Source organism: Chenopodium quinoa, unplaced genomic scaffold (assembly GCF_001683475.1).
Source record: "Chenopodium quinoa cultivar QQ74 unplaced genomic scaffold, ASM168347v1, whole genome shotgun sequence".
In the NCBI taxonomy this organism is placed as follows: Eukaryota; Viridiplantae; Streptophyta; class Magnoliopsida; order Caryophyllales; family Amaranthaceae; genus Chenopodium; species Chenopodium quinoa.
The window spans coordinates 1,714,490-1,742,452 of record NW_018745454.1 but is presented as its reverse complement, the minus strand read 5'-3'; the positions used below and the strand labels follow the sequence as shown (position 1 = coordinate 1,742,452).

At 34.3% G+C, this 27,963-nt stretch overlaps 6 protein-coding genes and 1 pseudogene across 6 annotated transcripts; 5 read left to right on the top strand and 2 right to left on the bottom strand.

Annotated features, from left to right (window-relative positions):
* Positions 1-983: 983 nt before the first annotated feature.
* On the top strand, positions 984-2,888 carry LOC110714162 (beta-glucanase-like). The gene is made up of 2 exons (XM_021892636.1): positions 984-1,623; positions 2,385-2,888. The coding sequence occupies exons 1-2, from the start codon at positions 1,281-1,283 to the stop codon at positions 2,687-2,689; spliced, it is 648 nt and encodes a 215-aa protein (XP_021748328.1). The 5' UTR covers positions 984-1,280; the 3' UTR covers positions 2,690-2,888.
* Positions 2,889-4,778: 1,890 nt separating this feature from the next.
* On the top strand, positions 4,779-7,390 carry LOC110714243 (annotated as a pseudogene).
* Positions 7,391-8,507: 1,117 nt separating this feature from the next.
* LOC110714226 (acetylajmalan esterase-like) lies at positions 8,508-9,940 on the bottom strand. The gene has a single exon (XM_021892720.1). The coding sequence runs from the start codon at positions 9,929-9,931 to the stop codon at positions 8,798-8,800; it is 1,134 nt and encodes a 377-aa protein (XP_021748412.1). The 5' UTR covers positions 9,932-9,940; the 3' UTR covers positions 8,508-8,797.
* A 1,471-nt stretch (positions 9,941-11,411) lies between these two features.
* LOC110714539 (protein-ribulosamine 3-kinase, chloroplastic-like) lies at positions 11,412-15,296 on the top strand. The gene is made up of 9 exons (XM_021893072.1): positions 11,412-11,580; positions 11,924-12,077; positions 12,375-12,465; positions 12,572-12,646; positions 12,728-12,816; positions 13,172-13,290; positions 13,569-13,709; positions 14,100-14,176; positions 14,869-15,296. Exons 1-9 carry the CDS (start codon positions 11,466-11,468, stop codon positions 15,016-15,018), a joined length of 1,011 nt encoding a protein of 336 aa, XP_021748764.1. The 5' UTR covers positions 11,412-11,465; the 3' UTR covers positions 15,019-15,296.
* Positions 15,297-16,504: 1,208 nt separating this feature from the next.
* LOC110714195 (40S ribosomal protein S28-2-like) lies at positions 16,505-16,943 on the top strand. The gene has a single exon (XM_021892676.1). The coding sequence runs from the start codon at positions 16,506-16,508 to the stop codon at positions 16,701-16,703; it is 198 nt and encodes a 65-aa protein (XP_021748368.1). The 5' UTR covers position 16,505; the 3' UTR covers positions 16,704-16,943.
* A 3,903-nt stretch (positions 16,944-20,846) lies between these two features.
* On the top strand, positions 20,847-26,422 carry LOC110714468 (ribosomal RNA small subunit methyltransferase, chloroplastic-like). Its single transcript, XM_021892980.1, has 10 exons — positions 20,847-21,202; positions 21,370-21,519; positions 21,843-21,899; positions 22,041-22,139; positions 24,678-24,773; positions 25,001-25,085; positions 25,475-25,527; positions 25,631-25,714; positions 25,818-25,928; positions 26,025-26,422. Exons 1-10 carry the CDS (start codon positions 20,987-20,989, stop codon positions 26,088-26,090), a joined length of 1,017 nt encoding a protein of 338 aa, XP_021748672.1. The 5' UTR covers positions 20,847-20,986; the 3' UTR covers positions 26,091-26,422.
* A 346-nt stretch (positions 26,423-26,768) lies between these two features.
* On the bottom strand, positions 26,769-27,284 carry LOC110714326. The gene has a single exon (XM_021892830.1). It carries the CDS (start codon positions 27,282-27,284, stop codon positions 26,769-26,771), a length of 516 nt encoding a protein of 171 aa, XP_021748522.1.
* Positions 27,285-27,963: the final 679 nt, after the last annotated feature.

The window sequence follows — 27,963 nt, the reverse complement described above, 5'->3', positions numbered from 1 at the left end:
TGGGTATTAGTGTTCAGTAAAGTAGCGATTGACTAGCTATTACATATAATATTTTTCCTTAAAACTATAGATTAAATTTTCAACAACTACCTCTAATTTCAAAGGGTAATATTTTTAACTTTTGATAAAAGCTATCTCAATCACTATATTACCAAACACTCATATTTTTTATTAACTAGTTGGTCAATCCATTAAAAACTACCTAAAAGCTATTGCCAAACACGCTCTCTATTAAGCATAATCCATGATAATGATTTTTCATCTTTATTGGTAATTGGACTAAGACTTTGGAAGGGTAATTGTAAAACAATTGGTTGTAGGATTGTTTGGAAGGGTAATTGTAAAACAATTACAAAGTATTTTGTACTCCATATTATTTGCTCAAATGTCTTTATTGTTTATTGGATATTGTTAACAATCGTCCCGGGGCATTAGCTAATTAGTTGATATATTACTTAAAATAGAATTTTGTGCGTGACAAAATTACACGTCGATCGATGTAATTAATATTAATTTTACTTTAATATTTGCACTTTTAATTCTCTTATCTAACGCCCTGGGAATGCTCTCAGCTTTTGCCTTGTTAATTTTAGACAATGGAGTATACACTAATTATAATCGAGTGATTTTACACTAACAATTGATAGTCAAATCAATTAAATCAATTCCAACATTCCTATTTTCAAACACATTTACTTAATAACGGTATGTTCATTTCAACTTAATTTCAGTTCGATTCGGTTAAGTTCAGCTCCAATCATTTCAGTTCAGCTCCTAATTTCCTTAGCTTCTTTCATAAAACATTCATTTCATCAGCTCTATTCAGTTCAGTTCAGCTCCAATCAATTTAGTTTAATTCATTTCATCTCCAATTAGTTCAGTTCAATAAATATGAACATGCCCTAAATATAAATACATTCATACATCATTCTTTTTTATCAAACAAGTTTACACTAACAATTGATACACTAATGCAACCGCTAAACCAATACCGACATACTAAAGGAAACAACTGATAGTTAAACCAATACGGCAATACCGACATGGCGACTCACATAGTACATACTATACCGTGTTATCAAACACCGCCAAAGAGTGCCAAAGGGGTGCAAATGTACAATAATCATGTTTTCATGCACGTTATAATCAACATTGTACTTGTACTATTAATTGTTAATTTGTTACCTCTTTATTCTTTCATCAAAATTAACCATTCATTTCTTCAACCAATAAAAAATCAAACTCTGATTATATTCTTAGCACCATAACCAAATCCAAAAATGGCAGACCCATCACTTGACCAAGAAATAGCCCAACACAATATGACTCAACCTATGAAGGGGATCGTCATAGATTACACCCCACAAGTTTGTGACCATTGCTCGCATACCAATGAGATCGCGATCACCTTCGACGACCGAGGCGGCTCGCGCTGGCGATCTCCCGGTCGTTACCAATATGGGACCTTTAGTGCTGAAATCCAATGTCCTAAGGGGAATACTAGTGGTCTTAATTTCAATATTTATCTTTCTTCTTTGGAAGGTGATAATTACCAAGATGAGATCGACTTTGAATTTTTGGGCAAGGATAAAACCATTGTTCAGACCAATTATCACATCTCTGGTAATCTTTTTTATCTCTGTTTTTTTTAGATCCAGTCAATTCAATGGGTCCGAAAAACAAATTAAAAATATAGAATTTTGTCTAGGAGACCAATTTTTTTACTATCTAATTCATTTCATTGTTTAACCGGACTAGTTTATTTTAATTTTAATTCCTAACATAGTAACACATAGTCGGATGTCTCAAACTTCCAAGTTTAGCACGTAAGAAATAAAATAGTCATCCACAAATCTACAATTATACATGTTGATCGTTATAAGAGAAATTACGGACTGTTACAGATATTCTATATACGTGTATCTATTAATTTGTATATATGAACATTAACGAATTCAAAATTTATAATTCCGTTATTATATTATGAATTTATGATGCCTCTATACCATAGAGACATTGGCTCAAGCCGCTCAACTAACTACGGAGTATATGTCTATACTAAATGAGTAAGGTATGTATATCCACAAGAAATACCTAACTACAAGAATATAGTTAAAGTTACCTATTGGAGGGCCATGAACCTAACTACATAATACTTCGTAGCTATATTAGCCAACACTTATACACTCTTTTAATATGGGACAACACTTTCACTCACATTGGGTTTGTTGATAGGCTCAACAATTACTCGTGATTTAAATTATACACATTAAAATAGCAAAGAAAAAAATGACTTGATTTAATGACTTTATTGCCCCTAGTACTTCATGCTTAATGTTGAAATAGAAACTTTAGTGAATTTGATATAAATGAACTAAATGCAGGAACTGGGAACAAGGAGGAAATTCATGAGTTAGGATTTGACTGTTCAGATGGGTTTCACGAGTACGTGATCAAGTGGTTCCCAAACGTAATCGAGTGGCTCATCGACGGGAAACTAGTGCGACGGGTGGAGAGACAGAGCGACTCTGCCTTCCCTGAGAAGCCTATGTTCCTCTATTCATCAGTATGGAATGCTAGTTACATCGACGATGCGAGGTGGGCTGGTCCTTATGTAGGGTGTGATGCGCCCTATGTTTGCCGTTACAAAAATGTTCATGTACCTATTGAATGTGCAGTTGAGGAATGACTTGTTTAATGTTATGTTACACTCATTTCGTGTTACATTGAACTTCGTTATGATTCATGTGTTAGGCTTTTCTTTTTCGTCCTAATAATTGTGTTTGATATCATACATATTAGTGATCGAGTCATTAATATATTTTATAGATACAAGACTGAGGTTTAATCTCTTATGTTAGGTAATTCGGTCCATGCTTATATTACATTTATACCAATAATATGTTGTTTAACGGTAAGAAAGGAATCTTCTGACATCATAGTTAAGGGATTCAATCCCTATGGCTATCAGAACAATTTGAGGATGAAGATCACACTTTACTCTTTCCCCATTCTTAACTTCTTTAAGTGGTAAGCCCCTTAATCCCGGTCGAACGGATTATTTTTATACTTTTTTCTTCGGTTGAGGGTCAGACCCAAATCAATTTCGAATTGAATTGTCATTCCTATTTAGTGGACCTCTGATATGCATTAAAGGGCCATTTACGAGCATGACCAAGGATTCCCCATTTAAATTAGTTGTCTATTGGAAATTTGGAATCCTGATAAGATTTCATCCTTTTCATTTTCAACATTTGTGGTGTGTGCACCATTAAACATAAAATAATTGACTAATCAACTACATGACTCCCTTAATTAATCAGTACAAGTTGCCACACATTAACATTATTTTACTCCTAAATTATACGTAATCTGCATCTTGCATTATTACATGAAAGATCTATCATTATCAAGACAAATTACTTGATTTTTTTTTATTTTAAAGAAAGACGAATCATTTACTTTATTTTGTACTTGAGGAATGAGGATTGTCACCAAACTCACCTAATGTTCATTTTCTGTGTGCTATCATTTTCAACTTATTCAATATTTTCTTTATGAATTTATTTGAAATTATATGAATTTATGGTCTGTTCTCATACGTTTATTTTCAGTTCAATTCAGCTTCTAATTTCCTTATCTTATAAAATATTTATTTCATTTCAATTCAGTTCAGTTCAACTCAGTTCAGTTCAGTTCAGCTGAATTCAGTCTATGAGAACAAGCGCTTGTTTTATCTAAATTATATTATGCTTCTATAAAAAAAATTGATACTATATCTAAATGTTTTTGAAATCTTTGTCTAAAAGTCATCTTTATAAAACTTATTTGTCCAAATTGAATGATTTAAATCTAAATAAGTCGAGGAGAATAAAAGTGAGGGATAGTTGTGATTAGAGCTTCCCTTTCGTTTCCTAGAAATTTTAGGATCGATTTTCATTATCCGTTATTGTGGCTCTGTTAACACCTAAAAAAAAAAGTGTTTAGAAGAATTCAGGCTAACAGCCAAGTACTTCAACTAAGGTTTCAAGAATTGATAAGACAAATCAAACAATAATTGCTGCAAATAATAAAGTTGTTTAACCCATCGTTGTCCAAGTTTTACATGATAATCCTACTAATGTTGTTGATTATGCAAAGTACAATAGAGGATCACTTATTTTTTATGCTCCAATTAAAAATATTTTCTATTTTATTTTTGTTACTTACAAGACAATGCTTCCATCCCCAATTAAGATGTCACTTGTCCTTGATTGATTTTTGATGACTTAAGAAAATGTATTCCAACAAAATGATGCACAAGTTGTAGATGATTGGTGCAACAAATCAACAATTGTATATTTGCAACGCATTGACCATCAATAAAAAAAAAGGAAGCATTACTAATTTACTAAACACTTGTTTAATTGCAATAATTTGTCTTAAATGGTTCAAGCACTACTCAAGTATTTAGCACAATTACTAAACACAACTCACAAGATACTTTGTATTTGATTCTTTACTTCTTCACATCATGCTCCATTTTCTTTAAAAACTAAATAAAAAACAACCATACCCCACACTTACCAGCAAACACTTCCTTACAAAATAATAATTTGGCTTATGAACATGCATGGGAGGGAATCAAGGAATGATGAGGTGGTGGTATCATCTCCCAAGTCCCAACCCCAAGGCTCCAAGGCACATAGTTGAAAACGGTTCTATTTATCTTATTTTCGCTTATTATGATAGATTTAGATAAAGGTTAATAACAAAAATTCCAGTTCAGTTTATAATCAAAATAAATTAAAACAAATTCGATAAGTTAAGATTAGATTAGCACTCTAATTCATGACAAGAAACCATTGATCGTAAGTTTAAAAGGTTAATTAATATATTTAACATTAAGCACATTATGAGAGCACAATTTTCAACGTTCTAATTATATAAGTTTTGAAGGAGGAGCGCATAATAAATCAAACTAAGGAGCATTCCGTATCAAAATCAATTTTAAAGATATAGACGTTCAAGAACCAACAAAACTCTTGCGGGTCCCTAATTTTACAGGTGTGTAGCTCCAACAAAAAAAAAATAAAAAAAAATAAAAGCTATGATTCTGAATATAATGGATAAGCAACGATAACAACGACCTATTTCACTCCTTATTGTAACGCAGCCATTATTTTCTCCCTGTCTTTTTCACAGACTCCATAAGTTCTACCTAATTGATTAAACCCCATGTGGAATTTCTGCTCAATTCAATCAAAAACATTTAGGATTCCAAATGGGTAGCTTCCTTTTTTGCTTTTTTTGATCCTACCTTTTCTGGGTTCTTGCAATTGTTTCTTTTTTTGTATAATTGTTGTTCTGATTAGGAAAAAATCCCAGGTTCTTTAAATACCTTTAATATGGTTTTATTGGGTTTTATGGAGTTGGGTTTGTCACAAAGTTTGAAACTTTGATTTGGTGGGTAGCTTAATTAGCTAAACAATTATGATTAGGTTATGTTATTTGTGGAAAAAATTCCTATTTTTGATTGATCTGGATTTGTTATTTGGGTTTGTGCTGTATGCAATTGATCATCTGATTAACAGTCATTCAGCAGTTTCTGGGCATTTGATATAAGAAATTAAAGATTAAGGGTTTGAGCATTGAAGAAATGATGTATGACATTAATTTGATCACTACTATCATTGGATTTGGGATGAGCTCAATTTTTATAGTGTTTATATGCACAAGACTCATATGTAGGAGGGTTCAATTGACTGAACCAAGGAGGAATGTTGATAATGAACCCGAAATCGATATCGAGCAGGTATAAATCTATCTTCTCCTCTTGATTCTTATGCAGTTTAAGTTTTGGAGCATTGTATATTGGGTTTTGACTTTTGAGTGAATTATGTTATGCTTTGATTGATACAGTAGCAGGTTTGGTCAAGTGTTTATTATTAACAATGAAGCTTGTTGACTGTAATTTTGGATTTTAACTGAGAATCATCTTTGTCAATCTGTTGAATGAATACATTGGGTTTGTTAGAATAATCTATGTTTAGGTTGTGTTTGGCAACAACTTTTCGAGTAGCTTTTAGAGTTTTGACTTGGTCGTAACTCTAGTAAACGTGGAATACATTGTTTGATGAAGTAGTGTTTTAAGGTTGCTTTTTCCGGTTGAGGTAGTGTTTTAAGGTTGCCTTTTCCAGTTGAGGTAGTGTTTTGCAAACGGTGAAAAGTGTAGGTGTGTAGCTTTCAAAAGGAGAGAAAAAAATGAGATCTTTTTATCAATCCTACACCTACTATGTAACATTTTGACAGTTAACTCTATTAGCTAGTAAAACGATCAAGTAGTGACACCTAATTTTGCCGAACATGCCAATACTGTTGTAGTTTTTGCAACTGGTACCTGCTTGGCGGCTTCCACTAGTTTGGAACCTAACACTTATGCCAATTGTAACACATCTGCTGTGTCCTTTTCTTGTGATAGCCAGAGCAAAGGACTGATGGCCTTGAACCGTTTGCAGTTGCTGCAATACCCACGATGAAATATCACCGGGATGCTTTTAACTCCACCGAAGATCTACAGTGAGTATCGAGTACCATTGCCAAAAATAAATTCATTTTAGGAAGCAAAATGTTATCTTTCAGTTGTGAATAGCTAAGAAATTTCTGCTTATTACTGCCTTCTTTTATGACCAGGTGTTCTATTTGTTTGGGGGACTATCAAGAAAAAGAAGTACTAAGAATCATGCCCAAATGTGGCCACAGTTTTCATCTTTCCTGCATTGATCCCTGGCTAATGAAGCAATGTACTTGTCCTGTGTTTGCCGTCTGCCTTTAAAGCAGTCTTGTGATCCAAAGCCGGTGAGGTCCAATGACAATGCTCAATTAGCAATGGAGGACTTCAATCAGTCTTTGCAACCTGGTTCATGGTATACAGCAGGTTATGTCAGCAGCCAACAGCATCACCAGTCAACATCAAGAAACCCTGAATCCAATTTACATGGAGAATCAGAGCCTAGGTAATGGATAGAAGTAATTACTCCTATTTCTGGTTTAACATGATTGTTATTCAGAATGCTAGCTACCTTATGCATAACTCTTTCTTTGAGATGTGAGAGACGGGCCTTTAGGGGGTGGGGTGTGTTAATGAAGCTTAGAATGTGTCATGTGTGGATATATTAGAAGTAATTCGTGTAAAAAATTCTTTGTACTCATAGATTGATAGCATTGGTCTGTTGGAATTTTGTGTGTGTGTTTTTTTTTCCACATGGTTTGAAACAATTTTGCTTATAACTTCAAACTGAAGTGTTTGCTGATTAGACAATTCATGTAAACTTTGCAGTTGATTGGCGTGAGTGCGAGACATTTGTATACAATACCTATTTGAAATTCTGAACTTAAGAATTTCTGAACCTCTAATTGTATTTATGATTTGATAATTAAGTTCCTAATTACAATTGGTAGTCTTGTATTAGTTGCTTCAGCTAAGTGGGACCATTACAACTAAAGAGTAATACCAATTTGAAACTGTTGAGAGGCAAAATCAGGAGAAACAGCAGATAGCTGATGTAATTTGATTACACAAACTTGCCACAATTTTAGATTGCCTTTATCCTAGAAGAAACTTTCTCGACATGTTATACTCCGTATAAAAAATATCTGGATGTCATGTTAGCTCTATCGATCAGATTTCATGAGAATAATTATCTTTAGCAGGGTATAAGTGAGGTTGTTTAGCTTTCATCTACTGTAAGCAGATGAACAAAAAGGATGCTGCATATAATATATAGGCGGGTTTCTTTAGCACGGAAGCCTTTAATGTCACCCTCTTAAAATTTCAATTAAACGTTACCTTTATTGAGTATGCTTACTATGCTAAGGAATTACTAGAAACCGAAAAACAGAATACAGTTTCAGTGAGGTACTATGCTCTTAATATTCTGCATGAAGACTTAACCATACTCGGTTATCATTACTTCATGAGAAACAAAGCAATCTTCCCGAAGAAAACATTCAGAAAAACTCAAGACTTCACTAGCCAGATTTTATGCCTTTTTTTCCCATTGGAACTTCTGTTTTATATGGTAAATGGTAATCCATCTCTGAAGCCTAGAAAAAAAAACATGCAGAGTTGTAAATCCTTGACAGTGATGTCACTGACAACTAACAACCAGAAGTTACGTTGGGCAAAACTTGTTATATCTTAATATAGAATTATACAATTTTGGTTGATAATGAGAGTTTATATTATGTATCTGATAATGAGATGTGAACAAGATTGTTGATGGTCCTGGCTGAACTGTCGCGCTACCTAGTCTGAACTATGAAGCAACAATCTAACTATGAATGATTTCCTGATTGCAGTTGCTATCTACTAGTTTATGTCTAAGAATTTGCAACTTACCTCTATTACTCTATATAATCAACAACTTTTACCAGTTGCTATCTCTCTTATTCGTTATTCTTCAGATCTGATTTTAAGTTTTTTGACTTACACTTCTTGTTGCGCTTTTGCAGAGTTTCCTTGAGTCGATTAATGTTAGCTGACCCCAAATACGGGGCTAACCAGATATGGCTTTGTTGTTGTTGTTGTTATTGAACATTGATGCACTAACTAACAGTTAATATACATCATCAATAAGGACTCATCCAAGAATCATGGTGCTATAGAATCAGTAGGTCATATTTGACTGTAACTGAAAAGTTCACAATATTCGAATGCTTAACAGTATTTTATTTTCTATGGACTCAAAACTCAAAAAAATATAACTAAATGCAAATTCAAAACATAAAAAGACATTATGTATGTTTTTATAATTCCTTATACAACTTCTAGGATTTTTGGAACAATTTGCTGCAATAGCCTTTGAGCCATGCGCAAGTAAGCCCTTTGAGTCAAATGGATTCCATCCCAACTCACGAGTCGAGTTGGGTTAGCACAAACTTGCGCCTCCTTAGCTCCACACATCCTCTTCAAATCAAAGTTATATGCATTATTGCTTGATCCACAACACGCCTTAAGTACATTATCTTCATCAAACCCGAGAGCAGCAGCGTTCTGAAGAATCCACCTCAAAGCCGAATAGTAGTCACCATAAACAATAGCAACATTATCAGGATGCTCCATTTGAAGCTCCCTAATGGCTTGTTGTAATAGATCATTATGATACATGGCAAACGCGTTCATCTCCTTTAAACACTTCAATTCATCATACTGAGTTCGGTCTCTTGATTCGAATGCTGTCAAATAGACAGGTAAACAACCAATAGGCAAATTTCCAGCAACAACTACTCTAATTGCACCACACCTAATAACCTCATTGACAGCTTCTTTAATAGCTCCAACAACTTCAGGCACCAGTTCTTTCACCTCTTTCATAGTCTTCCCATGAAGAAAAGCATAATTGTAATCGTTACCTCCCGTCTCTATAACAAACAACGATTTACTAACCTTCTTCTCACATTCTAAGCGATTAGTACACATAGAGTTAAGATGATATTTGAACCAACTTAGCTGAACAGACAATGAACTGTTAGTAGGAGGTGAAAAAACTATGTTCTTAGCTCTTAAAGTCGCGGTATCTAGAGCAGTTGAGCCAGCAACAGCAAAGTTAACACCATGATCAAAATTACCCTGTCTATCAAGAAAAGGACTAAGCAAGGGTAGGTGAAAAACATTGGCAATATAATCAATGATAAGTAGTCCATCAGAGCAACGACCTGTAGGGTGATGGATGGTTTGACCGTAAGGAAAGCTAGCAAAGGAGTGAGCACCATAAGGATTTTCGAGAACAAGGTTCCCGGTATCACTCAACGAGTCTCCGAACTGGAAGATGGTATCAAAGGCCAGCCTCTCTGAATCAGGAATATTAACACTAGCAACATTAGTAGGAAACAGGATATAATAAGAGAAAAGTAGGAGAAAGAAAAGGACTTTGAAAGATGTAATAACCATGATTTTAATATGAGTAGAGTGTAATTAAATTGGTTTGCTATTTATAATGTTAAGGATCATTGATTCATTGTGATTATTAGTTGGTTAAAATGTTATGTCTTAATTATAGTAGAATGTAAATAGTAGGTTACTTGAATGAAGGGGAGTTCTAAATTAAGACGTAAATTACCTTTTTAATCACAATGCAATAATTTTGGGGCTTGAATAGTAGGCAAATTAAGTAGTTTCACGAGCCACCTTAACAAATTAAGTAGTTTCACGAGCCATGAAAATGATTAAAGGGTAGTTCAAATGTTCAATACTTAGTAGGTTTTGTATATATATACAACTACTTTATTGTATATGATTACATGATAATTAATCCTCAAAGTATAATCAATTTGCAAATTTGAATTAAACTCCTATTCTATTGCATAGTGTGTATGGTGTATGTGAATTGTACTAAGTTTCGTGTATATTTATTGCTGGGTTAGTTGCAATCGTACATAGAGCAATAAGTAAATTTACCATTTGAGCTACAAACATGCATGTCTTTGATCATCAATTAGACGTGAAAATATTTAAGAAACAATCATATAACTAATATATAAAGCTAAACTTTTAGTCAGGCAACGAGACAGTGACACTTGGCGTTCCAACTTTACACCAAGTGTCGCGCCACGTAGGATAGAGTTATATAGAATTCAATTTTTAGGATAGAAAAGTTAGTTTAGAATTCTATTTTCAATCCAATTTGAATAGGATTTTAGGATAAAATTGTTAATTTAGAGTTTTATTTTTGATAAAGTACTAAAATTTCATATGTACAAATTAAATTATAATATTATTCAAAAAATAATTACATTTTCACCAATATTATTATAAGTCCTTACAAACAACTACGTACATAATTTATATCGTCACAAAAACACATCAATTTCTAACTAATTTTGTATCAATGATACATTATAAAATTTGACATGTAGATTTAAAATTTATCTTAATTCAATAAACAACCCGAGCATCACACGGGTACAAAACTAGTAATAATAATAAAGAAAATACAAGCAAATTGTCAATGCTTCTGAAGTTTTGATAAAATTTCGTCTTAAAAGACTAGAATATAGTTAGAAATACGGTAGCTCATATTCTAACAAGTAGATGTTCGAACCTCCTTTACTAGTAGCCATATGTTCTAATCCTTTTGGTTATGTTTCCGACCACGGACCCTAAGATGGTAAGGCCTAGGTCCTTATCTACTTCAATACTGAGATAGTTTTGGAATAAAAAATAATAATAAATTTGGCTAGATTTGAATCCTTTCTAGTCCTTCATAGGGACCTTATGACCAAAATAAATTTTTCATTTCACCTCAAATACCTATGTTGGACCTTCGATATTCGGACGACACTTAAACACATACCCGTGTCGGACATGAACACTCGAGTCCATGTAACATGGCTTACGGCTAGTTTGGCGCCACCAAAAACAGAACACGAAGACGGGTTGCATCATCCACATCCCAGAAGAAAGTGCGAGATAGCAAAAGGGGGAAATGATGGTAATAGCACCTCCTACCTCTCTTTCTCTCTCTTCATGTAAATGCCGTCCTTCTTTCAGTCTTCCCACTTTCTCCAAGTTCTTGTTCTCCAAACCAAAACCATTTACAAGTAAGTTAACTTGAATTTTGAACTAATTAAACTCTACCCATTTCATTATTTTGATTATCTTCTGTCTTTTTGTTGATCTTTGTGTTCCTTTTCCATTAATTTTGCCACTGTTAATTTATTCAAGAGTTGTGCTTTATTTTAGTTATAGTTTATCAGGGTTTTCTATTTGGTTAATGGGGTTTTATTGGGGCTAATTTTTGCTGAAAATATTGAAATTGTGATTATATTTGCTTTGATTTTGCTCAATTTTGGGTTTGCATTAGGCCCAATGCTCTTTGTTCTAGGTTAGTTTAATTGAGTTGGTGATTAGAGTTTTGGGTTGTCAATTGTGAAATGTTGGCAGTTGTGGCAATGAGTGAAGACCCAGTTCTTGAGTGGATTCTCACTGAAGGGAAGGCAACACAGATTACTAAATCAAGTTCTGTTGGTGGTGGTTGCATCAATCTTGCCACTCGTTACGATACCGATGTTGGTCCTTTCTTTGTTAAAACTAATAGGTATGCTATGCTTGGATGCTGAGTGGCTTGAATGTGTTACTTGTTCTATGTTTAATAGTACCTACTTATTGCTACTATTGAAAGTGTGGACAAATGTCAGATGTTATCATGTATGAAAGTTATTGTAATTTCTAGGTATTGAACCTGCTCTACTTATTTGGGATGTTGGAATTGGAGTTAAATAGTACTTATTGCAACAATTGTAAATGTGGACAAATTTGAGATGTTATCGTGTATGGAAGTTATCGCAATTTCTAGATACTGAACTTGCTCTACTTATTTGGAATGTTGGAATAGGAGTATTGGCCCATCCATGTTTGAAGGGGAGGCTCTTGGTTTGAGACTTATGTACGAAACCAATACAATTCGTGTCCCTAAGCCATACAAAGTAGAAAGATGCTGAAGTTTGGTTTGGTAATTTACCTAATACATGGTTGTGCTGAGCTCTCTAGGCAGCTAGAATATCTGAGTGTATCACTTTTTAAGGACTGCAGGTTGGATCTCTACCACGAGGTGGCTCTTACATCATTATGGAATTCGTAGAATTTGGGGCAGCTAGAAGTGGCCAGGTGAGGACAGCTTAGCTTAAAAATAAGCTATATATGATTTCTGTGTTGTTCAACAAGTATCCTAAATAGTTCAATCTTTAGCCTGCTTTAGGTAGAAAGCTTGCAGAAATGCATAAAGCTGGGAAATCTGAGAAAGGCTTTGGCTTTGAAGTTGAAAATACTATTGGGAGGTACGTTCCTTTAAGAGCTGCCGTCATCAATTACGTTGGCATCAAGCCTTATTCTTCTAGATATTTCTTGGAAGTTTAATTTTCTCTGTCTAAATTATTAACTGATGGGTGCAAGTGCCTACGGCTTACATATATCTGTTTGTCTTATAGTTAACTGATAGTTTTGAAGGTAATTGGTGCAATAGATTTCAGATTGACCGGGGAGTAGCTCATTTGTTTGTCTTCATTTCCTATCACATTTATGAAATGGTCTACATGCTATAATCTTTTGCTGTGGCAGTAATGGTTGTCTTGACCACTGCATCGGTCCTGTCCTCTATAAGTTGGCTCACTTTTTTATTCAATTTCTGTGCAGTACTCCACAGATTAATACCTGGACATCAGACTGGATAGAGTTTTATGCAAAGCATAGACTGGGCTACCAACTTAAATTGGCTCGAGATCAGTTTGGAGATTCTTTAATCTATGAAAAAGGTATTTGCTCATGGTTTTTGCTGCACTGCTGTATGATTAAGTAGTTGATAGACTTAGTACATTGGTGTTGATATCCTTACATATAACTTTGATCATTTGATAGAAGTCACATAACTGCTGCCATTGCTTCAGTTTGTATATCCCTCCCCTTTAGGAAGTTATTTATACTTGATAATTTGATAAACTACTATTTTTGATGGCCGCCTTATTGTAATCAATGTTGTTAGTGTTGGAATATATTTTGCTTCACCTGATGTTGGGAATTTTCCTTCTGTCAGGACAAAAGCTGGCAAAGAACCTGGCACCGCTCTTTGAAGATGTTGTGATTGAGCCATGTTTGCTGCATGGTGACCTGTGGAGTGGGAATGTAACCTATGACAAGAATGGCGAGCCTGTTATTCTTGATCCAGCATGCTATTGTGAGTCCTAGTTGATTCTGCTTTGCTTGGATGCAGTAGCATCATGTTACTCAAAGTTGGGGTACTCATGTTTAAGTGTTTGACTTGTCTTCTTTGTGAAAAATTCCTTTCATTTTGGGCTAAAATGAAGTGTCAAAGTGTCCATGCCCTTGTCAGAGTGTTAAAGATCCGACACTGGTACTTGATGTCTGAAGTTCCTATTTGTAATAATGATACCATCACACTTTTCCTAATTTCTTGATTATTGACATAATAATGGTACCGTACAGAAAATACAATTTTCGCATATGCTCACTGATGTATGAAGTTACTGTATGTAGTTAGCATGAAACCGTATGGATACTTAACAAATTTATCTCACTTGCTTTTTTCCCCCCCTTTTATCTGCAGATGGACATAATGAAGCAGAATTTGGAAGGTCATGGTGCGCTGGCTTTGGTTCATCATTTTACAATTCCTATTTTGAGGTATGACATGTACAATAAATGTTCTTTCGATTCTGTCTTCTTGTAACATACTTCTGTATAAGGTGCTTTGACCCCCACATGACCACATGTTCCTACCCTCAATAAACAAGTTTTGCTATAAACTCCTCAAAAGACCCGCGTAATTTTTATGTCCTGCCCATCCTCTCTTCAGCACTCAATTTCAATAATGGGGGGTTTGTTCAGACAACCAATCATAATATATATTGCTGATTTAAGCAACATGGTAACTCCTACAATTCATGCCAAGATATATAAATGTGACTAATGACTGTCATCTTGAGGCAAAGGGATATTATTTGTAGCAGAAATCACTAAATCCCAGGAAAAGTGAGTGTGGTAGCTTTGAAATCTTTCAGAAACTATTTTAATGGGAAGATTGAGTTGGTTTTTGACCAATTATGCTGACATCTCCTTGGCTATCTTTACACTGGGTTACATGCAAGCTAAAGTGGTCTTTAATATGATGTGATCTTAGGTATACTGCATAACTTGTGAATCTCGTGCTGTCCTATCACATTTAGCTTCCTTAATATGGTTGCATCTTTGAACCATAATTACTTCTGTTTTTCATTTCGATGAAGTTGCTAAATGGCCTGTTACTTCAATTTTGCTTTGTCTTTTATTCTTATATGGCACATTCATATGTTTTTTTCCTGCATAACTTCCCTCAGGTGATGCCCAAACAACCAGGATTTGAGAAAAGAAGAGACCTTTATATGTTGTATCACTACCTTAATCACTATAATCTCTTTGGCTCAAGTTACCGCTCATCTTCACTCTCTATAATCGAAGATTATTTACGGCTTTCTACTGAGTTGTAAATTTCCTGTACATGTTTCTTTTGAATGTATGTATTAGCAAAAAAATTTATACCATCTTTCATGTATCATTGTGTTAGATAGGTACTGTTAGAGTATTAGTCTAACACACTAGTGCTCCATATTATCTCTTGCCCTGGTCTACCCCCCCCACCCACTGAAAAAGAAGCTACTTGTATTTCGTATTTGGTGCTTCGTATTATACTATTTTGTCGGTCATTGTATTGTATTTTGTATTTCATATTTCATATTTCATAATGTTATTCAAACTCTTCCTTTCACATCAAGTACTTGTGTCGGATATTTGAACACGTAATCGTGCAATCGTGCTAGACATGGATACCTGCATCCGAGTAACATAGTCTAGCAAAGGATTGACCCAACTCAAATACGAAGTAAACAAGTTGATTGAGATTGGCAATCTTTTTATAATAAGGTCAATCGAACCCGATCAAAAATTAAACATGTTACGTTTAGGTTGGAAATCTAAACCAAAAATAACCATTTAACTAATTAGGTCGGTTTCGGGTTGGTTTCAGGTCGGGTTAACCCATGTCTAACCCAATTAGTTGAAATGATCATTGGCCTTTTATTATGAAAAAGTGGCCCAACCCAATGTTGTCTTGCTGTCTTCCACTCTTAGGCGGCTATCAATTATAAACCCTAACTATACATACTCGTTTTCATACAATTCTCTCGCCTCTCTCCATTCTTGTTGATTCAACTCCTTAATCTTCATCTGCTCACTCATTCAGGTAATTTATTCTCTTTACAATTTTTTGTTAATTATCATTGAAATTGCTCATGGGTTTTGTTTTGTTTAGTTTAAAATTTCATTCTTCCCTTTTTCTGATTTTCTTTTTGTATGAAAAGTTTCTTCCTTTAAGTTATCCTTTGATCTTAGTAACCAGTTTCCCCCAATTTTATGTGCACCCTACTCCGAAATCTAACTATCAGTGAATGTGTTTTTTTTTTAAATTGTATAAAAGTTTGATTACTAATTTTAGATGTTATTGTGATTATTACGGATTATTTGTAATGCCTTGAATTCAATTGTACTGGTAATTGTTATTTTTCAATTTGTACTAGGTTAATTATAGAGTTTCAGATGCAATTTTTTGTTTCAGTTTATTGAATTTCTTCTATATGTTAATAGAATAAACAATATTAGCCAATAAATCTAAAAACTTATTCGTAATTATTAGTGAATAATATTGAGCTTTGCACTATTTCAAATAATAGATTATTATACAACCCTTAACTCTATAAATGAATTTGTTATAATGTGATGGTTTCTGTTTTGTTTCTTCAAACTGTGCTATTGTTTTTGGGTAATATACTTGGTGTATCGTGTCATGTCATATCATGTCCGGTCATGTGGTATCGTATATGAGAGGATGGATTTGAATTGCTTCAATCTCTGTATTTAACTAGTCAATATAAATACATTTAAATTAGTAACTGATTGTACCATTTAACTTGATTGCAGAATGGAGTCTCAGATCAAGCATGCTGTTGTTATCAAGTGCATGGGCCGCACAGGATCAAGGGGGCAGGTCACTCAGGTCAGAGTTAAGTTCATCGATGACCAAAACCGTTTCATCATGAGGAACGTCAAGGGACCTGTCAGAGAGGGCGACATTCTCACCCTCCTCGAGTCTGAGAGAGAAGCAAGGAGACTTCGGTGAAGTACCCATTCTCAGTTTTTTGGCGCCTCATTTAGGTTGAAGACTTTGTTTTTTTGAATTGTTCTTATTAGTAGTATGAAGTTGAGGCTACAAGACTTGTTATGTTTAGCATGATTATATACTCTGCCAGTAGGCATTTATCCTAAAACAGATTGATGTTTGTGTGGAACGACAAGTTTGATTTCGTTATGTGTTTGATGATATCCCCCGAGTCTTTAATCCTTGATTGTGTTGGTTTAAGTTCCTTGATGTTTAACATTTTTACATTATTGGCTGTGTACTTGTATAATTGTATTCATCTCCTGGTTGCCCCTAAAAATTCACTGCTACCCGCTCCCTATGAATTACGAGTTGTGCTTTCTGCTCATGCTGATCTATGGCTTACTGATCAGTCTTTGGTTAAAATTCTATGCTGTTACTGGAGTAGTAGTAACACTGACCTGGTTAATTATTTCAAGCTACTAAAGTTCTGTTGCTCTATGGTACAATGAGTATAATGAGTGTATGAAGTAGTAGTCCATGTCTGTATGCAGCCTTGTATCAAGAATTTTCGGAATCTCTTCATCTATACTCTCAGTTGGCCTCTGTGAATATCTTGTGGTATATTAATATGATCTATTCGTTTCAGATTGCTATAACTTCATCTTAACATGTTATGGATGACTATTTTATTCTTAAACCTAGAGTAATTGTGCAGCTCTATTGTTTGAAATGATAGAGCCCTTTTTTTTCATCTATTGCAAGTACATTTGAAGTATCTTGGCCAAATTGAACAAAATGCGAGTAGTTAAATATACGCTTTAAAATTTTGAACAAACTAGCCTATATTATGCATTGAACAAAATTATTCGGAGTACTCCCTTGAACAAGCTTATATATTTGAGATATGGAGTATATCGTGTAATGTGTGAACCATTGTATAATATACATTGGTGTTGAAGTATGTTTGCCTCACCTGAAAGTCCTGAATGCCTGATGTTAGGAAATTTTCCTTTCCGGCAATCTTAGTAACACTCTTAGAGCTGTGGTAAGTGGAATGACAAGAATGGCAAGTCTTTTTTTTTTTTTTGGACTTTTTGATCAAGCATTCAGTTGAGCCTAGGAATGGCCCAATCAGATATTCAATCCACAATACTTCAAGGATCATGGCACAAAGGCTGAAGAAATACAAGAAGGAAAACTATCAATCCAAATCCTCTTATTCGGCATACTAGGTAGGCAAACAATGAGCAAAGCTCGTGTGCTCATCTATTCCCTTCCCTACGAACAAGGAATTTCTAATTGGAAAAACAATGGGCAAAGTCAAGTTGATTTTTGAGATAAATTTGTAAATAATAAAAGTGAAATGATAAAGTAACATAGAAATCAATGCATAAAGTTGTGAGAGCAGATAAATAAAAATGATTACTCCCTCACAAACAAATATGCCAGTGTTTTTTTTTTTTTTTTTTTTTTTTTTTACAAGAATATGCTAGTTAGGATATCTTAATATTAAAAAAATGGATTGGATATTGCTTAAAAAAAAAAAAAACATTGGATTGGATATAGGCTTTTTTTTATCTGTTTGATTTTTTTTTTTTTGATGGGTATGTATTTGAAAACTTTGACAACTAATTTAATCACCTATAAGATACAAAGTATCTTTTTAAATGGAAATTGTAAATTTCTAATTGGAAAAACAAATATGCTATCCAAAATATCTTAACTTTAAAAAATCACAAACTTTAAAAAAAATCGGGTGTACAATAATTATTGTACATCCACTATAAAGATAGACTAATTTGATCAAAAGTTACCCCTGGAATAAATAAAAGTTACCCTAATATGCATAAAAAAAATCCAATACAAATAAAAATTATTATAAAGAATCACATTTTTTTATTGTCTATATATATATAAATTGTATTATGTTTAAAGTTACCAAAAAAAAGGCAAAAAGTTACCCTAAAATTAGATAAAAGTTACCCTTATACTGCTCGATGTACAGTAATATTAGTGTAAACCGGGTGTATACAAAAGTTTTTGTTAAAAAATAGGATTGGATAAAAAAAAAAAAGGATTGGATATAAAAGAAATTATTGAATTGGATATTGGCTTTATTTGGATGTTTGAAAATTTTGACAACTAATCAATCTTTTTGGATATAAAGTACAAAGTATCTTTTATAAGAATTTTCAAATTTCTAATTGGAAAAAACAAATATGCCTTTTGAAATATCTTATCATTAAAAATCAGATGAGATATTGCTTCAAGAAATAAAAAAAAATAAAAAAAATTGGATATTAATTCAAAAAAAAAAAAAATTAAAAATTAAAAAAATCGAATTGGATATCACCATTTTTTTGGATTATTTGAAAATTTTGCAATTAATCATCTGTAATGGGATATTAAAGGATATGTTTATTGAAAATAATTACAATATTTTATTTTTATACAAAAATAAAATTTGGAAATGAAAATTACAAATAGGTTATTTAGGGCCTGTTCACATTTACTTATTTTCAGTTTAGTTCAGTTCAGTTCAACTCCAATCAGTTCAGTTCAATTCAGTTCAGCTTCAATCAATTCAATTCAATTCAGTTCAACTCCTAATTTCCCTCACTCATAAAATATTCATTTCAGCTCAGTTCAATTCAGTTCAGTTTAGTTCAGCTTCAATTAGTTCAGCTCAGCTCAGATTAGTAAATGTGAACAGGCCCTTAGTCATTAACATAGACATTTTAAAAATTTGGATATACAATAAAATATTGTACATTTGTTACAAAGTTACCTTAAAATGATCAAAAGTTGTAATGAATAAAAGTGACAGATAAGTTACTTTGATATAAAAAAGTTAGGGTTTTTCTAAGCTATACCCCTGAGGTATTCGAGTTTCTAAGGTGTACCCATACTTTTTCAAGTTTCTAAGCTGTGCCCTTCAACTCCTTATCAATACTAAAATGTACCCTTATTAGTTGTTTAAAAGTTATTTGAGAGTGTGATTTCGTGGCTTCAGTTTTCATTATTAGGGTTGCGGTGACTAAGATTTCTTTCTCCTACCATTTCCTTACCTTTTATCATATTTCTATTAAATTTATAGTTAACTTTAGGTGACCTAGAAGTCCCAAGGAGGGTACCATTCATTAATGGTAGTGAATTGAAGGGCACAACTTAAAAACTTTAAAAAGCATGGGTACACCTTAGAAACTCGAATACCTTAGGGGTATAACTTAGAAAAACCCAAAAAGTTATTAATGCTTTATTGACAAAAGTTACCCAAAAAAGTGTAAAAGTTATCCAAAATTCAACAAAAGTTGCCTCGATGTACAGTAATCATCATATGCATACAAAAATTCTCAAATATTTTAATAATTGATTTCTTGACTCAATATTAATTAGTCACATTATTCACCGTGTATTTTATATGCGTCATCCATTTTATTTACTCCGTGGACATGTTTTTTCTTTCGCATTTATTTATTACTCCATCCGTTCTTTTAAGTGATACACTTTGCCAGCACGTAGTTGTAGGCAATTTAATTGACCTTAATATGTAAGTGGCTTAATTGAAGTGTTAAAAATTACATTGAATAGCATGAGATAGTGGAAAATTGATATTTTATTGAAAAGTTAGAAATACGAGCAGAGAAGAAATAATAACAAAAGATGGTATTAGATTTGAGTGGGGATCCTAAGCGGAGTGAGAAATAATATTAAAATGTAGTTTTCTTTTTGCGAAAAATGAAAGTGTGACATCTACAAAAATGGTTGCATGTGATAAGTGTATAACTTTCTAAAATATGGAGGGATTAAGTTTTACTTCATTTTGTGATTTATTCTTATATAAAAAAACATAATCGAGTTAAGGTCTTGTTTAATTCGTCTCAACATCAAATTTTAATTTATTAAGTTTTTATATTCTTGGTTGTAAATAATAGTTTGATGATCTTATTGTTTGAAATTATTTATTGACAAAAACGCCTAAACAAAATACGTGAATAATATTTAAATGAGGAAGTATGTTTTGTTACACTCGTACTCCGTATGACTAACGAATTTAGCCTCATAGTTAAAACTCGAGGAAATATAACCCACTACCCGGTATGGGTGGCCAGTGGTGGATTTAGTAGCGTTTTAAAATTAGCGGATTTGTCTCCGAAACGCTATTTTGAAACCGCTCCTTACCAAACACCAAAATTAGAGGATTGGCTGGTCTAATCAGCTAACTTACTCCAATCCGCTATGTCGTCTCACTCGTCTGTAGTTGTCTTTCTGATTATTAGTTCTTCGCCAAACAAAGAACAATGTTGTCGTCACTACAATCCTTCCCGCCAAATCCAATACCAGTCACCTCAACCTCCAAAATCCACCATAATTCCTGGTATTCAACTACCTTAACTAGATTGCCTAACCGAAGAAAATCCTTATTCATAGTCTGTGCTGCAAACCCAGATGATTACAATGCTACCCTCAAAGCTCTCAATTCCAGAAAACGCTTTCCCAGAAAATCTCTTGGTCAGGTAATTTAGCTTCTTTCTTTAACCCTTTTTACATTGGAAGAACTGGGTTTTATGGGTAACAAGTTATATTTGAAATGGTGGGGTTGTAGTTCATGAAACTTCATTGAGGCATTTCGTCGAACACTTGCTGATCAAGTGATCATTCTTTGTATGTGTTACTTTTTCAGCATTATATGTTGAATTCTACCATCAATGATCAGCTTGCTGCTGTTGCTAATGTAAAAGATGGGGATTTGGTGCTTGAGATCGGTCCCGGTACCGGGTCCTTGACCAATGTTCTTATTGATGCTGGTGCTACTGTTCTGGCCATTGAAAAGGTTATCAAATTGGATTCAGCATTTTGTTTCATATGCAATTCTGTGTAATATATCAACATTGGTCATAAAAGATGATTTTTATTTTTCTTCGTAGTTGATTGCAGTTCATTTGAAAACTAGCCTTTTCCTTCATAAATTTATGCCTTCTTTTGTATTGATAGGGATGTAGTACTATGCATTTGTGTAATATTTATGGACTTTGCTATTATCTTAATTTGGCACAAGAATGGTTCTTTGAGTTTTGACTCATAACTAACAATTGAAACTACAGCTACTTTTCTTGGATTTTGACTCCTTGCTTTTGTACTGTGCATATGTTTTAGGATCCACACATGGCTTCCCTGGTCCAGGAACGATTTGCAGATACAGGCCGCCTAATGGTATATCAGAATCACGAGTTTTACGAATTTTAATATGAAGCTATACCTCGGTCTAGTGTTGTAATATACGTGCATATCCATCTTAATATATCTATCCTAATCTCAGAGTCCTTGGTTCCCATGTTCCATCCTCATATGCAGGTTATTCAAGAAGACTTCACAAAATGTCATATCCGTTCCCACATGTTATCGTTATTGGAAAGTAAAAATTTAGCTGTTACAGGGACAAGGCATGCCAAAGTAAGCTCTCTTTCATATATGCAGATTAGCTTTTTCCTTTGTGTCATTTACCTATGTAGATGATGTTTGTTTGAAAATCATTGAAAACTGCCTATGAAAACTAGAGCTGTCAAAAGTTGACCCGACCCCAAATACCGACTCAAACCCGGTTATTAACCGACCTATCTGAACCCGAAAAAATGGTGACCCAAACCCGACCTGAAACCAACCCTAGACCCGAGTTGACTCGAGTATGTGAGATCCGAACCCGAACTGACTTGGAGATGACCCGACCTGAACCGAACCCGACTTGAACAAAAATTGACCCAAACCCGTTTTAACCCGTTAAAACCCGAATTTAACCCGATCTGAATTCAACTCGACCCGTTCCTTACCCGACCCGAATTAAACCCAACCTGTTACAAACCCGACCCGAAATCAACTCGACTTGTTATTGACCCGACCCGAATTTTACCAGACCTATTACTAACCCGACCCAAAAATTCAACCCGATCTGTTACTAACCCGACTCGAAATCAACATGACTTGTTATTGACCCGACCTAAATTCAACCCAAATTGTTCATAACCCGATTTCAAATCACCTTAAATGCAATTTAGACCACCTTATTATTGTTGATCAAAGCATTTTGTCTAGGGAGACCAAGTCGGTCCAGGCCAGCAAAAGAAAGGAGCATCATCCTCAAATTTAAGAGTTAAATATAGTATATATTTGTTGTATGGTCAAAGCAGATAATTATTTTTCTAAATTATAAACTATAGTTCCCTAATATATTGCCATATCTATTATAGTCAAAGGAAACAATTAGCTTTACAAAAATGATAATTATCTATTTATAGTTAGTTGAACCCGAATATGACCTTACTTGGAAATGACCGACGTGATTGTAACCTGTAAATTATTGACTTGAACACAACCTGACTTGACTCCGAGAATGACCCGACTTGGAAATGACCCAACCTGATTATAACCCGCAAATTATTGCCTTGAATCGAACCCGACTTGAACCCGAGAATGACCCCTCTTGAAAATGACCTAATCTGATTATAACCCGCAAATTATTTACTTAAACCAAACCCGACTCAAACCCGAGAATGACCCGACCCGATTCTAACCCGCAAATTATTGACTTGAACCGAACCCGAGAATTACACTAACCCGTGAAAACCCGAATTAAACCCGACCTATTGTTCACTCGACCCGAATGTAACCCGATCAGTTATTAACCGGACCTAAACCCGACCCAAACTCGATAAGAAGTATGACCCGACGTGATCAAACTCAAGCATGAACCAACCCAAACTCGACCCGCATAAATTGTGGAATTAATTCGAATTGACCCGACCCAAGTTGACCCGACCCACTCTTACCGACCCAAACCCGACCCGTTTACCCGAGTTGACACCTCTACTCGGAACCTCCAAAGTTTCTCAAAAAGCGTGGATATTAGTTTTCAATTTTCGAATTTTTTTGACTTTTTTTTTCCCGGAAATAAAAATTGCCGAAATGTTTACCGTGGTCCCTAATACCCCTCCGGGAGTCCAATAGGATTGGTGGAACCAGCCAATTTGCCTTTAAACGGCCAATTTAATTACCGGTTTACAACTTGCACCGATTTCATTAACTTAATCTTACCACGAACATTTATGAATAAATATAATGATCATATACGGATCCAAACGACATTATATGACCTCGAGATGTATCCCCTAAAATCTTAATGCTTTTCGATACCAAGCCCCGAAACATTCGAAATTTCTCAAAAAGCGTGGATATTAGCCTTCATTTTTGAAATTTTGACTTTATTTTCGCTCGGAAATAAAAATTGCCGAAATGTTTACCATGGCCCTAATACCGTCCGGGAGTCCTATTGGGTGGGTGGAACCATCCAATTTTCCTTTAAACGAACAATTTACTGGTTTACAACTTGCACCGATTTCATTAACTTAAGCCTACCACGAACATTTATGACAACAAATAATGATCATATATGGTTCCTAACAGCATTATATGACCCCGAGATGTATCTCTTAAAATTTCAAGACTTTTTGACACCGGGACCGAAACTTTCAAAATTTCTCAAAAAAACATGGATATTAGTCTTCAATTTTGGAATTTTTTTAACTTTTTACTAGCTGTGTGATACTTGTTTCGCTGACGTATGGGTTACTATTGTGCTTCTATATGAGGTAGAACAATTTGCTGGTGTTCCTATAGGAATTCAGGAGAGTAATGACTAATGAATTATTGATTCTTCTCAGCTCTCAAATTGCTCATTCTCTTGGTATATGACCTGCTGTTTTTGAGTCTTGAGGTGTTGAATGACCTTGGGTATCTCCTGCTGTTTAAACAAGAATAAAGATTTCATTGGAAGTTGTTTCTTGTTATTGGAGTCTGAGATTTTGAGTAAAGTTACTTCTTTTTATTAATTTTTGTTCACAATGAATTCAGGGATTGTTTAAGCTTTCCTTCTATCCATGCAATTGTAATGGTCATGAAGTAGTATATGCTATCATAAACAGACTGCTTTCTCTTCAGGTTGTGGCAAACATACCTTTCAACATCAGTAAAGATGTGGTGAAGCAGCTTCTTCCTATGGGTGACATATTTTCAGAAGTTGTTCTATTACTTCAGGTTATTATGTTTTCTTTGTTATTAGCTCTCTCTTTTTTTTTTTTTTTTTCTTTTCATTTTTGCTTATCCAAACTTTCTGAACATCTTAAAATACCTAGTTTTGCGCCTTTCCACCAGTTTTCAACTTTTTGATAGATAGTACTATCTTTTATCAATCACATCTTTATGAAGGCTTGTTTTTACGAAGTATATATCTAATCATGAACTTTACTCCATGTCTTTTTCAGGATGAGACAGCTATACAGTTGGTGGAACCATCTTCAAGATCATCAGAGTACAGGCCTATAAACATATTTGTGAAATTCTATTCAGGTACAGGGCTCAAATTCATGTTTGTCATGTATATGTGACAATATGTCGACAGTCACACAGGTGGATTAAAAAATGGCTATCACTGCAGATAGAACAAGTTGGCTCTTGATTAATTCTCCTTTATCACATTTCATGTTGAAGCATGTCTTGTTGATGGCAGTGATTCCTTGTCTGGGCATCATCTGGTGTAATGGAGATAATTAGATTAGCCCTTAGATGGTTAATATTCAATTATAAGCAACTATGCTCAAAATTTGGAATCATGGATATCATATTGTTTGTGAACTTGGATTTGTGTGTAATAAGCAACGATTGTTATTCAGTGTGGAATGAAAACGTAATTATTATGCCATGCAAAACTGAACTATTGTCATTTTTTTCTGTCCTAGATCCAGAGTACAAATTTCAAGTTCCAAGGGCAAACTTTTTCCCTCAACCCAAGGTAAGCTTGAACAAATGAATGCTGAGTAACTTTGTATTTCTTCACTGGGAGAAAATTTAGCTTCTTTGTTTCAGGCTAATATAGAGATTATGTTTTCCTGCAGGTCGACGGTGCTGTTGTTTCCTTCAAACTCAAGCAACCGTCAGACTATCCCTCTGTTCCATCAGTCAAAAGCTTCTTCTCATTGGTTTTTTCTTCATCCTTTATGCTCTGAGTTATTTTTACTTTTGAATTTTGGCTTTTGGTCTGATAAATTTGCAATTCAATAATTAAACCTGCCTGGGTCTCAGATAAATTCTGCATTCAACGGCAAACGCAAGATGTTGAGAAATACACTTCAACATATATGCACACCTTCAGAGATTGAAGAAACTTTAAGAACTGTGGGTCTTCCAGCTACAGTAAGTAATACTTGCACAGAATTCTCTTTTAGTCAGCACCTATTTATTAAATGGAAAATTCATTCTAATGCTTTCTCCAAAATTATGTTTGAGCAGTCAAGACCAGAGGAGCTAACGTTGGATGATTTTGTAAAACTGCACAACTCCCTTGTGAATACCTGACAAGTTCACGCTTTTACAGTTATAACAAGCAGTCAAGCATAGCGCGTTAGTTATTGAAATCTTCTGAAAATAGTCAAAATCTGTTGTACAAAGTAGTGATCAGACTTGAATTCTACATAGGAAAAATGTTGGGCTGCTACAGGTTGAACACTTGAAATGGAGGGTATAATCTGGTACTGTAATAATCTGCAAGTCCTGAGTAAGTTCAAATATAGGAGCTCAAGCATAAAGTGTAGTAAAATTTGGTGTATGCCTAATCAATTGTATATTTTATTTGTTGATTCCTACATTTTGTAAGCTACAATTATCAGCAATCAATTGATTACAGTCTATTACATGTACTTGAAAGTCAAAACCTTGCAAACATTATTTTACCCTTGATTTTACAATGTACTTCATGGTATTGTAGCTAGTTTCTTCGAAACGACTTCAAATCAATTGTGGTCTGTTATTTACGTATTGTTAATAACCCTTTTTATTTGTAGGCATAATAAATTAAAGAAATTTTCCAAACCAAATACTTGAACAAACAATGGAGGAAGAATCACACTAATAATCAAAGTCTTCCAAGAAAATTGTGATACAAGCTCTAATTTACACTTATTTGCTCCAAAAATGCAATATTTTGTCACCAAAATTAAATTACAATTAAATATAATCCTTAAACTAAAAATAAGTTTAGCCATGAAATTGATAAACAAGGTCTAAATTCCTCAACCGAATAGCAACAGGATCAACATCACCAGCAACTTCAACTATTTCTCTCTCCTCCAAATGCCGCCTTTCTACGGCGGCAATAGACGAAGGCGACAGCGGTCGCTTCGGCCGCTTATTCTGAATGTAAAGCATGTCTCTTAGTTTCTCCTCCATTCTTTCCATCGATGAATCCTTCGAGTTCTGCTCATCGTCGCCGTCGTCGGCGGCAACCATCGGCTCATCGCCGGCGACGGCGGCGGAGGAGACGGAATTGTCGGCGATATTGTTGCTGTAAACATTGAGGAAGGAGGAGAGAGAAAGTTGAGCGGAGGAGAGAGAAGAGAAGATGAGGCGGTGGTGATCGGGGTCGGAGGTTGCCGGAAGTTGCTTCGCCATTAAAGTAGCTTGTTCGAGTGATTGTATTAGCTCTGATAGTTGTTGTTGCTGTGATTGCTGTAAATCTGTAACCATGTTGTTGCTGCTGCTGCTGTTCTCCATTGTTGCAGGAGTTCTGATTATGTGAGGAAGAAGATGATGGTATTGAAGAACAATTGTGTTTTTTTCACCTTAATTTGGAGAGTTTTGGAAAGATCTTTGAATGTTTTGGGATTTTGGAGTCTTGGACCATGGGGATTTGGTGGAGTCATACAGTGATTAGGTTACTGGTTACTCGCTCCGTTATACGGAGTTGTATAAGTGTAACAGTTTGACCAACAAAGATTAATATGTTTATGTGTATATTACAGAGTACTAAAAAATCGGTATTAAAAGTTTAAGTCAATGTCAAGAGATGAATAATCCAAAAGTCAATCTATGATTTCGCTTGTTTTGAGAGGGGGAAAATTGCTATGTTGTAAATTTTGCACTTGCAAACTTAAGTAAAAACACTTCCTGCCTAATGTATCTGTATCTTAGGGCTAATACGAACAAGTGATGTACAGCGGAATTGTTTAACGCACTCTGTATAAGTGTTTAACTAATCAACTCATATTTTCCAAATGTGCGAGTGCAACTATGTGATAACATTTTAATCCTGTGCAAAGAGATAATTAAAAACATCAAAATGAAATATTTAAATCACCAAATAAGAACATCATTTCGACAAGCTTAAATGATATGATTATGATTTAACTGTAGTTCGGAATTCAGATCAACGATCTAAACATCTTTACCTGTA